The 18,205-nt window shown below is 40.5% G+C and overlaps 1 protein-coding gene across 1 annotated transcript in view; it reads right to left on the bottom strand.

Annotated features, from left to right (window-relative positions):
- Positions 1 to 18,205, bottom strand: part of RNF150 (ring finger protein 150) — a 105,091-nt gene that overhangs the window by 53,870 nt on the left and 33,016 nt on the right. The window contains exon 2 of the mRNA XM_018563415.1: positions 6,719 to 6,969. Within this exon, the coding sequence (XP_018418917.1) occupies positions 6,719 to 6,969 (251 nt within the window). The remainder of the gene's footprint in view (positions 1 to 6,718; positions 6,970 to 18,205) is intronic.

Genomic DNA, 18,205 nt, shown 5'->3' with positions numbered 1-18,205 from the left:
AAAAAAAAAAAAAAAAAAAAGTGTGGAATATGTTCTTTTACAATGATAAATAATATATCTTTGACATGGTATTTAGATTATATAATATTAATGAAAGATGTCGGAAACTTTATGTAAAATGTTGATGCCGTGCACCTGGGCGACTCCCGACTGCACGGCATTCATGCAAAAACCGCACGAATTGTCGCGCGGTCACGGAGTCGCCTACTGCAGGCGATCGCGCTGTGGGTGCCAGTTGAGCCGGGCGGATCGTGCGGTTTGCCGCCACGTTATCTAGTTAGGACTTGATGTTGGAAAAGTACTTTCAAATGTTGCAGAATATAGAACATCTTCAGGGATTTGGGCCAGGAATGCAGTCTGAGATTCTGCAAAACATATCCCACCTGCAACATGGTGGCAAGGTCTCTGCACAACACAACCTCTGACACCTCACGCATCTTGATTACTACAGATTCCTCTAGGGGGCCCAGCGATAGAGAAAGTGACAGCCGGCCAAGCGCTGCGGAAGGAGAGCGCTGTGTTTGTGGGGTTTTTTTGGGGGGGGGGGGGGGCCCAAAAAAAATCTTGCACCAGGGCCCTTTGTTCCTTAGCTCCGCCACTGCCTGCATCTTCTGCTGCATGTGAAAGAATTTAGTCTACGTTTGGTAATATTAATACCGAATCAAGAAACAAACTGACCTGTGAAAGGTAGAAAAGCTTGTTTCTATCCGTGCAAGCGTGAGGTTTTTAGAAGTCCATGAGAAAAATGACAAATATGAAGAGGAAGAAGAAAATGAGAGTAATAGTTCAGAAAATGAGATAGATTAAATTGCATGTATTTGTTGTGTCTTCTTTCCTTTTCTCAATTTATTTTTTTAAAGCACCACTCCAAAGTTAAATCTCGCTATGGAGCTTAAAGATTGAGGTTGACCTTACACCCACCAATGTCCATATTCTACTGGCACAAATAATGCCAGTTACTTACCTTTTATTTGCTATTGGTGCCAAGGGGCAAATCTGATTATCTTTTATGTTTACGGTTTCTTGCTTATTTTGTTGCTTTTGAGGGAAAGGGGGTGCTTACCTGTTCTCATGTATATTTGAAATATTATTAACACATACAGTCTTTGTTATTCCATTTGTAATAAAAAATAAAAATTTAAAAAGCAAGTTTAGTTTATTTACTGAATAAGCTGTACTTTTATTTCAAGCATAATACTGCATCCTGTAAACTGTTCCTAGTGTAACAAAATGACTTTCAATTTGTAAAAATACTCCACACTGAATTTTATTTCAATTTTTTCAATTTCCATCTTTTCTGGAAAAAACCAGGGAAAAATAAAAAAATTTTCACATGGCTTCAAAATTTCCAGAAAATTTAGGTAGGTGTGACCAGTTGGTGGTAGACAAGATACAAGCTTGACTGTCAACAGTGACAATGTCAATAGACACCTCTCGCTGTCCTGGAACATCACACTGTAGTCTGTGCGGGCAGCTGATGGAGGGTGACAATGATCCCTAGATTTTAAAAGTGGTGGGATAACTTGTCACCCCCTCACAGAAAGTTAGGGTCTAGCAGGATCAACAGTTACGTTTTTGTGTTTGCTCTGGGGATATAAAAATGCTGTTTTACTTAACTTTAAGTAACAGAATACATATATACAGGTGAAACTCGATTAGAATATCGTGCAAAGTTCATTTATTTCACTAATGCAACTTAAAAGGTGAAACTAATATAAGAGATAGACTCATGCAAAGCAAGATAGTTCAAGCCGTGATTTGTCATAATTGTGATGATTATGGCTTACAGCTCATGAAAACCCCAAGAAACCCAAATCCACAACCTCAAAAAAGTAGATTATTACATGCAATCAATAAAACAAGGATTGTACATAGAACAATATCGGACCTCTGAAAAGTTCAAGCACGCTTATGTACTCAGTACCCAGTTTGGGCCCCTTTTGCAGCACTTACTGCAATTACTTTTGCACGATATTCTAATTATTTGAGTTTCACCTGTATATATATAAGGTCTATCATTAGGTATTATTATTAATAGGTATTTGGCAAAATGGCAAGCTACAGTGCAAATGGCATTAACTTGTGGCACCCAACCAGGTTTTTCCTTACTAGACTTATTTGAGTTATATAGATATATATATTTTTACATACTGACTGGATTTGTCAGATGTAATTTGTAAACTATTTACTGTATTAAAAACCGGGCAATATAAAATTTTTTGAAACAAACTGCTATAACTAATTTAATCATGAAATCATTACTTAAAGCTGAACTCCAGGTAACAGCTAAATATACATATAATACATACAATGTATTCCACAATACAGTTAAAAGGGGCAACAGGTGCACCAAATAAACCTTGCACTCATTCGGAAAGAGAGGGCAAAAAATAAAACAAACATTGAATAAAGAGTGCAGAAATCTATGGCAACCAAGGAGAATTGACACATTAACTAAAAGATAATAGTGGTAGTTATAGATAATGTAAGGCCCCATTCACACTGAGCGATTTATCGCGCGGTAATTCCCGCGATATCGCGGCTATTTACCGCGCGATATCGCTCTCCAATGCATGGCAATGGGGCTCTGTCCGTCGCTGTCGCGGGTCGTGCGTCGCTACAGCAGGACCCTTTTTGGAGCGGATTCTAGCTTGCTCAATGCAAGCATTTGCGCGATATCGCGCGACAAACGCACAATATCGCTCAAAATGCAAATCGCTCAGTGTGAATGGGGCCTTACAGTACCTTGCTGTAGAAGCTCTTTAGTGCAGAATTCCTATAATGTATTTTATAAAAATGCCCATCTATTATAGGTGGGTCTTGCCTGAAAACTTCAGCCTTTCAAATTTCGTAAGAGAGCAGGTTTTATGTATTTAGAGTGCGAACCATCAATAAACTCTTAACCAGGAGGACAAGAAGCTTTGTATTCACACTCACAAGAGGTAAGTGTTGATGTTTGCACTGCTAGGTGGTCTGCCAACTATAGGATTACTTGGGTTTTAATGGTTACACATACTAAGATGCAATGTACCCCCCCCAAACTACTTAACAGAGCAAATTACTCACCCCTTTCTTTGGGCACATGGCAGGACAGCAGTACCACCCACCAACAAACTACTGATATCTTAAACCAGAACATCATAGTAAATTGCTGTCTGTGCCCACTGTCCTTTAAATTCTTTGAGAGTCATGGGTCAAGAAAAAAGACTTTGCGTTCTCAGATCCATTAAAAAAAAAAAGTCGTCTTACCTTGCATTATTCTTCACAGCTCAGTAACCTATCCACCACAGTGTAAGTTGCTTTTTATCCCATGCGTTTGTGTGCAGTAAAAACAGAGATACAGACTTTGATAGTTCACTCCTCTCCCCAACCACTCTGTGCAAAGTAGACAGACTCTTGATTGACATGTCTTATCTCACTATCCCTGCACTATCCAGACACAAGGGAGATCCCAGGATTGCAGAAGGAGGGGGTACACTCTCACAGGAATCAGCATAGGCACAAGAAATGTAAGGGGAGCCTTGTTTTGTGTTGGGAAAGTGCAGAGACCTTGGAATAAGAGCCGTCAGTCAAGAGACCGTCTACACTGCAGATTGTGGTCGGGAATGAAGAGAAGTGACCTGTCAAAGTCTGTATCCAGACTATCTGCTGCACCTAGGCATTAATTGAGAGCTGAAACCAAATCTTTTTTTTTTTTTTTTGGCTTTGTTTTGGATTACAAGAGCAAAATTACTAATACACTCCTGTGACCCAAACTCGGCATATAGCTGGCTACGGTCCTCGATATGCTGACCGCAAATAGCCACGTTGCATCTGGGAAGGATCCTGACAATATTGTCGTGATCCACCCCGCTGCCCAATTGACAGCTGGCTCTACCTCTCTAGTGCCAGGTCTAGCTGGTCCAATGAGTGCTGGAGGAATGGAGAAGGGAGGTAGGAATCCCTGTAGGGAGCAGTGACCGAGTCAGGGAGAAGGGAACAGGGAGAATAGTGTGAGCTGAGCAATCATCGACTCGTGATCGCTCAGCTCTTCATCTGTAGAGCCAGCGTGAGACAGCTGAAGTGTACCAAGCCAGCTCTAAGTATTGGGAAGAGTACATTTTACTCTCTCAATACTTCTCTTTTAACAAGTAGTTAACCCATGCAGTGTGGGGGAGGCCACACCGCAAGCGTTGATGATTTTGTTTTCCCTGGAGATAGGCTTAAACTATAAACCAGGTTTACCTTATGTACTGATATATGTGCAATAACACAAAGCAATTAAAATTATCTTATGGATTCTACCATATCCTCCTAACGGCAGTTTATTGTACCGGGACTCACTACAAGCTTGCTTTCAGGCCATGCAGTTTTAACATTTTTACTTGTCACAGATTCTACCTGATTAATGGTTATTGGTTATTTCAGTGAATTAGAAAACACGTTCATGCCTCTGGTGAACTTCATGCAGTGTATGTTGTGATTGAGGTTTTCTCTCCCGGCATGGTTTTCTAAATTTACTAAGCCATTAAGCTGTGTTCAAGTAAGAACAGCCTCTTGCACAGAACTTGCCTTGTGTGGCTATGTCAACAGAAACACAGAGACCCCTGTGTATCAGCACCATCAGGATATTTATTATAACACTCTCCATTTTACACACAGTAGGGAAGGTATCTAATTCTCAGTGTTTAATGACACCGTCTGAAAATTTTCAGTATGAAACTTCTGTGGCAAACAATTTTTACAACACATTCCACATCTGGATATAATTCTATCTTTACATCTGTCTGATAAATGGTTCAGGAAATCGAAACAGAAACATACTATGCTATGTATGAAATCCTATATATCTACTAAATACATTGAAGTTAAAGGTTGATGCATAACCTTTATATAAAAAGAGCAGTTCTGGTCCTCTAACGCTTTGCTGACCAAATAGTGTAGAATTGGATGCTTTTTATGCTAGCACTTCATCGTTTCACTTATTTTTAAATTCACACTTCTGTTTTTACTAAAAACGCAATCTAAAATGTATTTAACACCGAATACATAAAACCTGCTTGTGCTGAAAGCCAATTTTCCAATCTAACAGTACAATATTATAGTACTGAAATCCCCATGTAAGAACTAGATGCAATGCGGAGGTAAATGCCCCCCATCTTTTGAAGTGCCATTGAAGCCACTCCTCCACGTGAGGCATCCTTTAAGCCACTCCCTTCACTCCTTCTACCCTGTATCGTGCCCTCTAAGCCACTCCCCACCCCTTTCCCTGTGAAGTGTCCTCTAAGCCACCACCCACTCCTTCTCCCGTGTGTAGTGTCCTCTAAGCCACTCCCCCACTCCTACCCTTAGTAGTGTCCTGTAAGCAATTTACCCCACTGCTTCTCCCCTGTGAAGTGTCCTCTAAGCCACTCCTCCTACCCTGTGAAGTGTACTGTAAGCCAACCTCAGCAAGGGAGCATATGGTATATTATACTCCTAAGCATAAGGATTTTATGAGTAATGCCAAGTGACAGGTTTGCTTTAAAACTGCCACTGGCAGGGTCCTGGGAGTTGTAGGTGGTAGGCATGTGAGAGTTTTAAAGAACAAGTTTGAAACACTTGATATAAATATGATAGATATATATATGTAAATATGATATATATGTAAAACTGTTGCAAATATGGTTCAGAGGTAGAAAAGGTTAAATGCGATAGGCTCAGGTATCTGAACATACATTTAAATACCTTGCACATAATCCCAAAAGTGTTCTGAAACCTGGGGCACTGGGTTGCCTTTAGTTAAAAACGTATTCTCAGGTGGTAATCTGGAAGCTATGTAAAAGGTATATGTAGGCACCTCTAGGTACCTGCCTGTCAGTTCTGTTAGTGAATAACCAGTTCAGAATGAGCGCAAGTGTATTTTAAAATTATCTAGAGCAGCAGTTCTCAACCTGGGGTATGCATTACTTTTGTATTGAGAGAGAGAGGGAACTGCTGCTTTGAGAGACACTTTGTGCTTACTTACTTTTGGCCTCTGCACTGTGCATTACTTACTCCTGACCTCTGCTCTGTGTGTTACTTCTAAACTCTACACTGAGTGCTTCAGTGCTGACATCTGCACTCTGTGCGTTATGCAGTCTGGAATAGCAGAATAGGCTCAGGTTTTACTGAAGGGGTTTTTTGGTTCTGCTCAGCCCATCTTAAAGTGATATTAAAGTCAAAATGCTTTAAGCCATTTCAAAATGCTGATTAAACCACTTACAATGGATGCTGCTCCTTGATGTTTAAATGTTTAAATTAATCAGCTGGTCTCCTGTGCACTGGCCCTCATCTTTCATTTTAGGGTGGCTCCTTTTCCTTGCCGGGTCCTATGGAGTCACCCTTGTGTGTGTTGTAAGCTGTGTACATCTCCACAAACACCCAGACACAGCAAGGGAAGACAATCCACTCCCCCCTGCTACCCCACCTCCTTTCTCTTTCCTGTGATCTTGTACAGGACAGGTTCAGCTGAAAAAGAGTTGGAGCCATCTGTTTGGAAACACGATGACTAAGTATTACAGTATTAAAGAATTACAGAAATATTTTGCAGGGCAATGTACAGTAAATTGGTTTGACCTGGATTCATTATTGAAAAGATTGAGCGTTTACTACTGCTTTAACGGATGCTCTGCATATTACATGTGTGCACAGTTTAATTACACAAACAGTGGCTGTAAAATTCCCTTGTATTGAAAACTGTTACATAAACAGAACTCACCTGATTTCTGTCTCGAGCATTTGCGTATCTGAACCTCTGGATGTAGTAGAAGACAAGCCAGGCCAGTGAAATAATCATTAGGACAATGAAGGATATGGAAACAAACACCACTGATGTACGGCTGACAAACTTTTGTAAATTCCGTGTTCCGATAGTAATGTAAATAGTCACATTAAGGTTCCTTTCAATTAAGCTTGCGATTTCTTTTCCTTTCGGCTCTGGGATCATTATTGCTACAATATCTTCAATACCTAGCAGAAAAGAAGAGGGCAATGTTAAGAACTTAAAGGCAATTATTTGCCATGTCAGATGAACATATAAAAGTTACTGAACCGTTTTGTTTTGTTTCAGCTCGCTCTGAAAGCCACTGCAAATGCTTCTAAAAGTAACAACCACGACCACTGCACAACAAAGAAAAATGGAAAAAACATTTCTGCTAAAAACAAAAACACAACAATATCTTGTCTAACATAATTCTTAAAGCTCAACCCCAAGCAAAAAAAGCTAATATACAGCTAAAGAACACATATGTGAAATGCATTGTCTGCCCAAGGATTTGCAATTCTGTTCAATCACTATTGTGATCAATACACCACTGCCATAGGGAATAGTCAGATCACTGAGTTACCATGTTTTAGTAGATATTTGTATTGCGTTGGCTATAAAAACATGGAGTCTGCAGACATTTGGCATAATAGCCAGGCTGACTAGACACTCTAACATGGATTTGAACAAATTCATACATTAGTAAAAGTGTAAAATATTATGCACATTGACACAATTATAATGTGGTCCTAAGAAGGATCTCTGTCTGTTTGCAAGCTACACTTTAACTTTATGTTAAAATGAGAGGACACCGGCACTCCAAAGTTGCTGGAGAACATGTCTTTTATTTGTGAATGTTTGTATAATCACGACTCTCAGGGTCACGCAGGATCCCCTTCATCAGGCAAAATCATGTGACACAGATGGATATAACACATGGTTTTGTCTAATGAAGGGGATCCAGCGTGACCCCAAAACATTACTATTATGTGTTTATACAAACATACATCAATAAAAGATGTGCTCTTCAGCAACTTTTGAAGTGCTGGTGTTCTCTTATCTTCATATCTGTGACAGCACCATCTATTTTGTCACCGCAGCATCCACTAAACCCTAGGGACCAGACTGTTAGGAGTGGGATGGGTTTATGGACTGTAATCTTACTTATAAATATTTTCTCACAAGATTCACACGACATTCAATATCCACTTAGAAAATGTGTAACTCGTGTGAAAACATTTACCAAAAGACCCCAAAAGTGTTACCCCTGCTAAAAGCAGCATGGTTACAGATAGCAATAAAAACACCTGTGTTTAGATGAACATGCACAAAATTGTGTGTTTCCACAGCGCACAAAATCACGCATTTCTTTTGCACACACATTATGAATGGTACCCAAAATGCGCCTTCAAAAGCATGTTTGTTTTGGTCTGAGATTGTTGCAAGTTGGGCACACAGCTAAATACACTGGTGTGATACATAAATGAGAGCTGTATTACTGTCTATACAGTCCTGAGGGTTACACAGCTCTGCTACACAGAACAGTCCTGCCTGCAGGGAACCTGATCTTTCTTCTCTACAGTCTCCTCTGCAGTCCCACCCCATGACTGGACAGCAAAAGGAAATGCAGCACATTGATGAGCTCATGTCTCTGTCAGTCTGCTCTTTGCTCCCATCAGCATGGCACCCTGCACTGCAGCACACCCGATTGACTCTTTGTGCTGCTCCTCCCTGCCTGTCTTCGAGCTCAATTTTATAGATTTTATTTTAGAATACAAGAAGTTAACACCAAGTCAAGTTAAAAATAAATGTCATGATTAATGATAATAGAGGTGTATTAATTTGTTCCCTTTATATCTGCAACTTGACTTTGCACCATTATTGGAACAGGACCAACTGCCAAGTAGAAATGTAAAGGCTGCCTTTAACATTAAAGCCTAACTCCAGAAAAACTATTTTTGTTTTAGGTTCGCTTTGTTCAGAGCAGGAAAGGATTGTAACCAGGTTTTTATTGCCATTAAAAAAACCCATTGGGGATATTTCCCTCACTTCCTGCCCTAGTGACCAAAGACAAAGTTAGGGAAAAATATCCCTTCCCACTCTATCCAAAACAAAAATAAATGTCCAGAGTTGTTCTTTAACCACCTTCGGTATTTAAAGGAGAACTATGGGGTCAGTGTTTTTCCCCATAGTTCTCCTTAGGGTAACGGGAGGACACAAACTAGCGCCCTCCCGTTACCCTAAGCTCAGTATACCGCGAGCTACAGCTCGCGGTATACTGAGACGCCGCACCTGGAGCGGATCCCGACTTAGATGACGGGATCCGCCCAGTAGCCGACCTGTGACAGTCTCATTGTCACAGGTCGGCTTAGAACTATGAGGTGAGTGGAAATCACTCATCTCATAGTTCTCCTTTAACAGTTTTTTGAGGGGGGGGGTGGACATGTATTTCTGAAATGCCGTCTATAAACAGCACTTTAAAAAGCACACTTGGGCAGCCAGTGTGTCTGTATATGGCTGTGAACACAGCTGTCATTGGACAGTTTGGATCACAGTCATGATGTCAAAATCCAATATGAGTGGCTCTGTACTTTGCAATAGCTGTGACCCAATGGGCTAAATGTAAACCCAGGCAGGAAGGAAGGAGGATCACATGAACACCTATGGATTGTGAATTAAGCAAACCCAAATGTTTTTCTTTATATAGTATTGTTTTCGTTAACTATACTTCCATAAATTGCAAACAGATAAAAAATATAATTTGAAAGATGGGCTTGCAGCCAGGTACTTTTATATCAGAGAGGAAAACATCATTGTGGATGCAGAGATGGCTATTTTGAGTGGGGATACATGGATGAGGTCAGTGTAGTAAGAATGGGAAAATAGACTGACCTAAGAAGAACTCCGAGCATAATTTGTTTTGGTATAGGGAGGCAAATAAAAGTTATCCTTACCCCATCCTCCGAGCCGGGCAGCTATGACAGCGCTCCCTCCAGCCTTCCTCCTCCTATGCTGCAACGATGGTATGCCTCTCCGTTTCCCCACATTCTATACACAGCGTATAGAACGTGATGACTCAGGAACCTTAGGCTGCTGCAGCAGAGAGGGAGCGGGGCTGGAAGGACCAGAATAAGAGCAAGGCAGCTCAGAGGATCGGGTGAGTATAACTTTTTTTATTTTACTCCGTAGACCAAAACCAAAAAGTCCGGGGGTAGGGTCCGGGGGTTTTTTCCTTGAGTTCTTTTTTTTACCAAATCACCCCTAAATGTACTGTGCATATAGTATATGTCAGACACCCAACCTTGCATCAATACATGCAGTAGAATTTTAGCAAACAATATCCCCCGCTGGCTACATTATTTAAACTCATAAGAAAATGTGTTATTGATGTGTCATTTTGAAACCATTTTCTGTGCAGTGAAATTTATATAATATACAGCACACTTTCGTTGCTTTGACAGCTTACCCCCTGCAGTTGTGTTGTAAGATGATACGCTGGTGAAGTATTGGTCTTTTAATGGGGAATCTTTTTGGCTGCATTTTCTGCAGTTAAATTAGACTGGCTATGCGTACCATGAGATTTCTGAACCATGTGAACAATTCTAGCACAGCTTGTAACATTTACTATAGCTGGACCATCTATACAGGGAGTAAGTTCAGAACAAGAGGAACTTCGATTGTCAGAAGTGCTTGAAGCAGATATTTTCTTGGTTTGCTCGGAAAATATTTATTTTGGAACAAGTTCCTTAAAAGTAGTGATGCACAGATACTTTTCGAGTACCAGTGCAGATACTTGGCATTTTCATGATAACTACCAGTGTTGCAGCGGTGACCTGGCTCTGTCGCTCCACCACTGTCCTGAAATCATTAGTCTGTATTGTTTTAGAAAAACTGTCACATGACAATTACCAAAAATGTATCAGTACTCGTAAGTACTTGGACAAGTATCAGTACTCGTACTCGCAAAACTGGTATCTGTGCATCCCTTTATTTATCAAAACAAAATCATACATTAAAACAGAGATGTACAAATCACAGGAGTTCCGTGTGCTCCTTACAAATGACACCTGCAACCTCATCATTTTTGAATTTTTCTCTAGTGTAGTCTTGGAGCTCAAAAGTATCGGCACATGTACTCGTACTTGTACCGAGTACTGTACTTGGTATCTGTGTAACCCTAAAAGTATACAAAACCAATAAAAACTACATTTAAAAAATGTAATATTGCAGCTTACCAGTCCTTAGATGTGGTGTCTGCATTAGTTTAGGCTCTCACCTGTTAATTCTGCCAGTAACACACTTCCTGCCCAAATGTGAAAATGTTAATGTACAGTCATCCTGTCAAATAATGCACCACTTGCACAGAAACGTGTTGCAATTACAAATGTCAGGTTTGCCTTTTTGTTTTCTCCACTTTTTTTGTGTCATACCAATACAAACAAAAGAAATAAACAGGAGAATGCCTAAACATTTGTAATTGCAACAATTTTCTGCACGAAGGTGTACATTATCTGACAGAAATGCAGGGGTGCCAATATTTTTGGCCTTGACTGTATATATGGAGAAACAGTGCTGTCATCACAGGACAGGACTAAAGAACACCTTCTCTTTTCCATAACCTAGAGAGAAGGAGTTTTGTAGTCCTCATAAATAGTTGAGAACACAGTAACTAATAACAGTCAGTGCAGAAAATGTTCAGCTGACAAGATTTTTGGCAAGTACAACACATTTGTTTTTCACCTCTCAAACCGGTATAACAGAACACTTTCAATTGTATATTTAACAGACCCAAAGGGGCCAAATAAAAGAAGTTATTTGTTACAGTTTAGATACCCTTTCATTCCAGGCCTTCTTGAAACATGATTGGGAGGCAACTGAAATCTCTGTGGTTATCTGTTGGCTCTGACAACAGCCTTCATGTATAACCTTTTGTAGTCATTTTCAATTAAACAACAAAAATGTTTTTAGATTTAATAAAACCAGTCTAGTTCATTAAAGGGAAATTATAATGGTTTCAGTTTTAAAAGGTTTCATAATAATTGATGTTTTATATTTTTTTTTTATTATTTGTATAAAACAACAAATTAACATAGTTTACATTGTGTTTGAAGAACGTGCTGGTCTTTCTAATAAGAAAGCCTAGCACTATCTCTATACTTGTTGACTGCTCCTACAGATAAGGTATTTAGATGACTCCTGTTTCTGCTAGCAGGGAGAGCGAGGGAAGGGCATCTCTTCCCATACTCAGTCTGTTGTGTGCGTGCTGTGATACGGTCCTAATCAGGAGCAGGTCTAAAAATGGCAATAACCAATGTGGGATCTTACAGAATTGGATAACAGGCATAAGGGCACAGAGAAAAATATATCACTGAGGGCTCATCTCACTTTATCCACGGATGAAGTGATTTTTTGTGTAGATGTATTAACCACACACAATCCATGCCATAATATAAACTCTTTAGTCTACAGCCATCACTCCTTTCCATTCCTAATGCTTTCAGAGTTTACCTCGGCCCTCAGACTTTGCAAGTTCATTTAAGGGCTAGTTCACACCAAGTGCGGAGCAGATGCAGAGTAGAGAAATTTAAGAATGCATCAAAAACTCATCTCATGTATTCCGCTGATATTTTGGGCTCTTGTTCACACCACAGTGTTCAGTTCCAGTGTATGTGGAAAAACTGCTGCATGGCCTTTTTTTCTGCTCTGGAACACACCAAAATGCATAAAAACGGATGCAAACACTCTGGACTATGGCCCCAACAACAAATCGAATAAGTCAATTACAATCGATGTAAACTCATTGATTAGGTGACTTTCAATTAGTTGGCCTGCTTGCGGCAGGCCGCACGCCGCTTCTCCTCCCCGCCTCACAGACTCGCCGCTCCTCCACCCCGCCTCACGGACCTGCCGCTGCCCGCCCATCCACCATTGGCACGATAAAGCAAGGAGGAGCAGGTGTGGGGGTGAAGGCAGCTGCCAACAGACAGGCCCATGATCTCAGGGAGACTGCTCAGGTAAGCCTGCACTTTCCGCCCACATAGTGCTGTATTAATGTATTGCTGGGATTTGTTGTATACCTCTATAGCTGGTGGTATTCTGCTTTGCGCCGCTGTATAATCATTATACAGCGGCACACAGCAGAATACCACCAGCTATAGAGGAATACAAATCCCAGCAATAATACATTATAGTATAATGCATGTGCTGGGATTTGTTGTATACCTCTATAGCTGGTGGTATTCTGCTTTGCGCCGCTGTATAATCATTATACAGCACTATGCAGAATAACACCAGCTATAGAGGAATGCAACAAATCCCAGCAATAGAACATTATACAGTGCAATGCAGAATAACACAAGCTATAGAGGAGTACAACAAATCCCAGCACATGCATTATACTATAATGTATTATTGCTGGGATTTGTTGTATTCCTCTATAGCTGGTGTTATTCTGCTTTCCGCTGTATAATGTACTATTTTGCACACCACACTTTTTTTTACTTCAACCGCTCCAAGCTTGCTCCTGTGATGGACTACAATCTCAATACAAACTAGTAGTCCGTCACTGGAGCCTTTTTTTAATTCGATTAATCGAACTTAATAGTCGGCTAACTAATCGTTTTTGAACATAATCGTTAGCTGCAGCCCTACTCTGGACCACACCTGAAAGCCCATTTTAAGCTTAAAAAACGCACTGGAATGCATAATAAAATGCGGCAAAATGCACTGCACTGCATATGCAGAAACGCATCCAGATCCACTCCGGCTCTGGTGTGAACAAGCCCTAAACAATGATCTCATCTCCCGCTTTCCTTTTCTATTCGTTAGTTAAGTAGACTGTAACATGTGGGATAATTTAAGGTATATTAGTGCCTACTTTCTGGGACCCAAGACAACTAACAGATAATAATGTTACACTGTTACTCAGAATCAAGTTTGATTACTTTGATTACAATTACACCCTATAGACAATTTAAAAATCTTTCATCAGCCATATTTTTCAGTTTAATGATTAAAGTTTGCCCTGTGCTGCCGCCAGTGATGTAGAGAGCTCTACAGGGGGTAACATCAAAGTGCATCTTTGCCTGTAAACAGTCAGAGAGGCTCCTGCTAGGTCTATCGGTACGTCAGCTGTGCACAGGAATTCTGCACTGCCATTAGCATTTTTCATATATTCAGGCTTTTTATGTTACAAAGAAGAAAGGTAAACTCATCAAAAACGACACGATTCTGCTTTGTTTGTAAACATCCTAAATATTAGTGTGCAAATACATACGCAATCAGTTAAATGCAGTTTTTCTGAAATTAAACACTCAAAATATGATTAGCAAAATGTACAAAAACATGTTTTTATCCCACAATGCAATATATGTAGGTATAGAAGAGTAAATCTGCTGCATGTTTTGCTGAGAATTCTAAAAATGTGCTAGTATTCCTTAGGACCTGTCACATACACTAAGGGCTTGTTCACACAGATAGCGGTGCGTTCCAGAGCGGTTAGCAAGCCCTATTTTTTTTTGGGGGGGGGGAGGGGGGGCATTAAATTCAATGCACCGCCACGCCCCCTCCCGCCCCAGAAAGCAGGGTGAAGTTTTATGATCGATTGCGCTGCGTTCCAGCAGCTACTCCATTGCAATCACTTACAATGGATGTTGCTCCTTATGTTTAAAAGTTTGTTTCCTTTCGAATATGCTGGTCCCCTGAACACTGGTCCTGATATTTTGTTTTAGGGTGGCTCCTTTCTGTTGCAGGGTCCTATGGAGCCACCCTTGTGTGTGCTAGTAACCTGTGTGTCTTCACAAACACACAGGCACTGCAAGACAAGCCTCTCTCCTCCCCCCACCCTTTCTCCCTTCTCCAAGCTAGTAGATGGATGGCTGATGGGAGACTGTGCTGTGCCTTGTAATCTTGTACTGGACAGGAAGTTCAGGGAAGGGGAGCTTGGCAGAGTATATTTGTCTGATCTGGATTCATTATTGAAAAAACATTTGAGTTTAATATTACATTAATTCAATTTTCCACTCTAAAAGGTGCCTGAAAAACACTCAAAGCTGAATGTTGAATATGGCCAAACATACAAGGTAAAGTGTATCTAAACTCAAAAACAAAAATTTAATATATTGCAGCTTACCAATGCTCAGATGTGGTTTTCTTTTTGAAGGCTTTTTTTCCTTTATTTTCACCCGGTGGTCCAGCCACTTCCTGTCTTAGGGTGTCTATGCTCTATGAAGGATCAACAGAGCCAACCTTGTACAGCAGCATAAACTTGACTAACAAATGAAAGCTAAACTCCAGCAAACGTTTTTTTAAATACTTACAGCAACAGTTTTTTTTCTTTCTTTCCTTTTAGGATAAAGGTTTTGCATAAATATATAAACGTTGACCATTGTACGCACCCCTGTCAGTTTTAAATGGTTTGTGTCAACCGCCATCTGACGCGTTTGCTTAACAACTTAGCCTGCTAAAGGAAGTTGAAAAACAACAGAGACTTACTGGCCAAATCACCAGGCCAAAATCTAAAAATAAAATCTGACAAAACAAAACAAACAAAAAATAATGCAGCCACCACATCTACGAGTTGGAAAGATGCAATATATTACATGTTTGCTTTTGGGTTTAGATACACTTTAAGACCACATTAGAGGTCTTAAAGTGTATCACATTAGAAATAATGGTGTATTTTTAAAGCTGAACTCCAGAATAAGCAAATATTGTCCTAATACAAGAGGCATGTGTATTCTTACTTGATGTGCTTTGTGTATTTCTTCCAGATCTGTGCAGTAATCCAGTGTGAAACTTTACCTCTGTCTGTAAATAAGACCAGTCACTGCTGCTCTCTGTCCTTGAGCAGGGTGACTGGCCTTGTATCCACCCCTCCTGTAGTATTCTGCAGGCAGCCAGTACAATTGTAGAAGAATTGAAGTTAGTGTACAGTTCCAGTTGTCTTGTGTGCATTACTAAAGCAGGAGCCTTGCCTATGGTTGGAATAATAAGGAACGGATTTAAAAAAAAGACACTGTATAAAACATCCCATTTCTTTTTGTAATTGTTCATAGAATACTTGCATGCTCTGTGCAATTTGAATTTTGGAACTGCCATTACACAGACTGCATAAGGAGAGCAGTTCTTCATTATTACATCTTGCGGTCATTGTCTGCTAAATACATTGTTCAACCAATCTATAAATTTGTATTAGAATATGCAACTATTTATGATAATAAAGAGTAGATGCATAGTCCTATACAACCGGCCCTTTGAGGGTAACCATACTGCTGATGCGGCCCCCGATGAATTTGAGTTTGCCACCCCTGATCTAAGGGAACCAATCAGATTCTACCTGCAAGTATTCTAAACATATGAGAGAATAAATACTTCAAAAAGCTCCACTATTTACTCCATTTCCCTCTGCAGCAGTTACTATAAAAGAGTCTTTACATGCCTAACAGAACCAGCTACTGACCAAGAAGTAGAAGAGAAACAGCTGGTAAGCTGGCTAGCTACAAGTTGTCTTGTGCCCTAGGCAGACCTGAACATCTGACATGTTAGGAAAGCAGCAATATTGTAAATCTAAATATTATCTGCTGGCACACTGCTAATATTTATCTTGCACTTTTTGTTTTCGAGGCTGTCTAGCAGTGTGTAAAGTAGGACATGTCAGTCCCTGGCCTAAGACACAGCTGATGAGTTACGCTGTAGGCAAACATGGGCTCATTAAACTGTCTGCCTTAGCACATCACAAGCACTTGCTGGGACTCCAGATTAAAGCTTTGCCTGTGAGTGCAGCCCACCCATTACACCAAATTTCCTGATTCCTTAGAGCCAGCCTGCTCAGGTTTATTGTACACATTCAGGTATGCAAAGCTATTTAGGCATATCAAAGAATAATGTGCATTACACAAATATAAATTTTTTTAATTTAATTTATATTTTTATTGTGAGGGTATTAGGCAGGTATTAGCTCGGCAGCGGATGTGTGTGACCCCTGGATGAGTACTTCACATAGAAAGCAGCCACAGCATGCAATGACTTTTGGTGATAAGCACACCTTCAGTTTATTTACTCTCTTTAGTAGCTCAAAGCAAACATGAAAATAAACCCTTGCCACTTGGCGACCAACTAAACACAGTTTTCCCTGACTAACAGCTAGAAGCAACCTTGTGCTGCCCCAAGCCACACCGGCTGCTTTTCACCACACAGGTGTTCAGCTCCCCAGTTCACTTAGGCCCACAGACTGGTCCCAGGATGGAGCTACTCCCTTAGGAGGCTGTGAGATCTTATAGGGCTGGTTCCCGCACCAGAACACGTGGCACATCAATGCCTGTCATTGACTTGAATGCACCGCCACTCCACCCTCTTTTTTATATGCTTGCTGCCACAATATAGTCCCAGCATACACTATCCTGGCATAACATCAGCACTGTAATAGGAATATACGTACTAGAGTTTTTTATGATAATGCAATCAAAGCTTACTTGAAAAAAATCCCTTTTATATAGTGAGTGCGGCCTTCCATCTGCCCATCACTTTCACCAACTTCCTGGATTCCCAGTGTGCTTTGCATTGCTTTCCCTGCTGCTTGCTGTGATGCAATCTCGCATATTCACGTGGCTGCGTGAAATCGTGTTGGTGCATTCAGGAAGTCTATCCTATGGGCATCTTCAACAGGTAAGTTTACAAAATTCTAGATTGATATAGTTATTAGGAATGGGATAGAACTTATGGAAATTTAATATAGAAATATATAATTATTTGTAGTTTTTGACCAAAGATTTCTCTTCATTTTTGGATCCACAGAGCCGTTTTTTGTACATGGTCTGGAATGGCAATCTGTCAACCTGGAGGATGCCAGAAGGCCGGCTGTATAAGAAAACAGTATATGCTGACTGGTATGAATTCCTGCAGGCTGCTTAGTTTAGTTCCTCCTCATTCTAGATAAGCAGCAAAGTTTACTGGAGCTAATGCATATACTGTATATCGTTGCCAGGTCAGGAACATCAATCATTTCAATCAAATAGGCTATACACAAATGTAGATTATGGAACTTTATTTGGATCCAGAAAGTAACTGCAGTCTTTCTATAGAGCATAGACTCTAAGGGGCTGATTTATAACTCTTCTGCCCAGCATATAGCTGGGCAATTGTCATTCGAACGGCACTACCAGATGGTAGTATGGAGCATAGGAAGTTCCTATGCTCCTCAACATCTAGAGTCGATAGTGCCATGTGAACAGCATTTGCCCAGCTGTACGTTGGTCAGAAGAGTTCCTATGCTCCTCAACATCTAGTGTCAGCAGTGCCATGTGAACGGCATTTGCCCAGCTATACGTAGGTCAGATAAGTTCCTATGTTCCTCAACATCAAGTGTCGGTAGTTCTATGTGCAGGGCATTTGCCCAACTATACGTTGGTCAGAAGAGTTCCTATGCTCCTCAACATCTAATGT

The sequence above is a fragment of the Nanorana parkeri genome, unplaced genomic scaffold, assembly GCF_000935625.1.
Source record: "Nanorana parkeri isolate BGI_ZX_2015 unplaced genomic scaffold, ASM93562v1 scaffold662, whole genome shotgun sequence".
NCBI classification, from domain to species: Eukaryota; Metazoa; Chordata; class Amphibia; order Anura; family Dicroglossidae; genus Nanorana; species Nanorana parkeri.
The sequence above is the reverse complement of the archived record's forward strand: the minus strand, read 5'-3'. Positions and strand labels throughout refer to the sequence as shown.